The 1,788-nt window shown below is 61.2% G+C and overlaps 1 protein-coding gene across 2 annotated transcripts in view; it reads right to left on the bottom strand.

The window, feature by feature from the left end:
- Ncs1 (neuronal calcium sensor 1) overlaps window positions 1–569 on the bottom strand; it is a 29,781-nt gene extending 29,212 nt beyond the window's left edge. The window contains exon 1 of one of the 2 annotated variants that reach the window (XR_780889.2): window positions 288–569. Coding sequence is in view for 1 of the 2 variants with exons in the window: in XM_010627360.2 (XP_010625662.1) it covers window positions 288–324 (37 nt within the window). In the remaining variant the exon portion in view is untranslated. The remainder of the gene's footprint in view (window positions 1–287) is intronic. The other variant, XM_010627360.2, reaches the window with a different exon arrangement.
- Between the last annotated feature and the right edge of the window lie 1,219 nt (window positions 570–1,788).

The following is a 1,788-nucleotide window of genomic DNA, read 5'->3' as shown; positions in this document are numbered from 1 at the left end:
CATTTTCTACCTTAGGTGGGTTGTTTGCAGTCCTTCAAGTATCATTAAGGTGAATCACGAAACACAGATAATTCTTCAAGAGAAGAATATGATCTCAAGAAGACACTGCTCATATAGAACATCCACAATGTATCATTACAGCCTCCACAATAGCACATCACTGTATTTATTAATCCATTACCACAGAGATTACAGCAATCTGACGTGGAGCTTTAATGAATTTTTGCGCGCGCCCGGCGCCCCCAGTCCTGCGTCCCTGCGGGGGAGGGGCGGGGCTCCACGCTCACCTCCTCGCCAGCGCCCTGGGGACCGAGAAGCCTTCATTCATTCGTTCCGCATGGGCCCCGCAGCCAACCGGACGGGGCCAGGCACCGGTCGAGGTGGGGGACACCTGCCGGAGGCCCCTCCGGGGTCCACTGGGACCTCCAAGCCTGAGGGGAGGGAGGGAGAGGCCGGGACCTGCGGCGGAGCAGGCCCGACCCGGAGGGGGCCACCCCACCCTTGGTTGTACAGGGTTCAGGCCCTGCCAGAGCGACGGCGCCGAGAGGAGGCCTCTGCCCGGGAGGGGCGCTCTGTCCCCAGCACCCCAGGCTTACTGGCAGCTGACAGGGTCCCACTGCCTTCGTGTTTCCTGGACTGCAGGGCTGGTGCAGGAGCTGGCGGCCGGGTTCCAGATCTGGACCCAGTGAGCCTAATGGCCCAGGGGTGGGGAGTCCAGAGCTGGTCCAGCGGCCACCAAGGCCGCCACCCCAAGAGGGACAATGGGGAGCCCCCCTCCCCGCCAGGATTTATCCTCTATAAACTTGACCTCAGCTTCGCCTCCTCCCCAGCCAGCACCCAGAAGGCCACCTGTGAAGGACTGGGGAGGAGGAAGATGGTGGATGAGGCCAGGTGGGGACGGGGAGCTCAGAGCAGTTAGAGGCAGGGGTCCCGGGGTCCCCACTTTCTCAGGTGCCCAGGACAAAGCCCAGGGAACCCTGGGGGCTGATACCACCTTTCACCCCTAGACATCCTCTTCCTCCTGAGGCCTGGCTGAGGGCCTCAAACTGGGGGAGGGGGCCTGGCCCCCCCAAAAAATGGGGCCCAGCTGGCACGAGACACTGGGACCAGGACCTGGCTTGTATGACTGCGTGAAGACAGCAACTCGAGCCTTCTAGAAACCTCAGTGTCATACTGTTTTTCACATCAATCACAGAGCTGGGCCCTGGGCGCAGACACCACTGCCACCAGCCTGGGAGCTCACGGATCTGCCCCAGCCTGTCCCAGCAGTCAGACACGCCACAGGCTGCGGAAGGGGCCCTGGAGAGCAGACACGGAGGCACCAGCCTGCGAGCCAGGATCCCAGGGGCTCCGAAGATGCCCACCGTGTGCCCAGCATGAGGCAGACCCCTGGGTGTGACCAAGTCCTGCCACCACGGGGCAGCGGCAACAAACCACGGGCACATGAGGACGTTTAGTGTGCCAAACAGTAAACAAAGAGGCCCCAGGAAAATGTGCAGGGGGAAGATAAACTAAAGCGGGGGTGGGGAGGGGTCAGGGTCAGAGGTGGGGTGCTGAGAGCTCTAACAGAGAGAGGCCCCTGTGACCCCAGGAAGGTAAGAAAGGAGCCAAGTGGGCAGCTGGGCCTGGGGACCCCCCAGAGGACCATGAGGTGGGTCTTAGAGGCGCATTCACCTGTTTTCTGTTGCTAGGAGCACGGTACCTCCGGCTGCAGGGTTAGAAAGAAAAGAGGGTACTTTTGGCTCGAGTTCTGGAGGTGCCAAGGCTTGGGACACATCTGGGAATGGG

The sequence above is a fragment of the Fukomys damarensis genome, unplaced genomic scaffold (assembly GCF_012274545.1).
Source record: "Fukomys damarensis isolate Sample0158 unplaced genomic scaffold, DMR_v1.0_HiC HiC_scaffold_36, whole genome shotgun sequence".
NCBI lineage: Eukaryota > Metazoa > Chordata > Mammalia > Rodentia > Bathyergidae > Fukomys > Fukomys damarensis.
The sequence above is the reverse complement of the archived record's forward strand: the minus strand, read 5'-3'. Positions and strand labels throughout refer to the sequence as shown.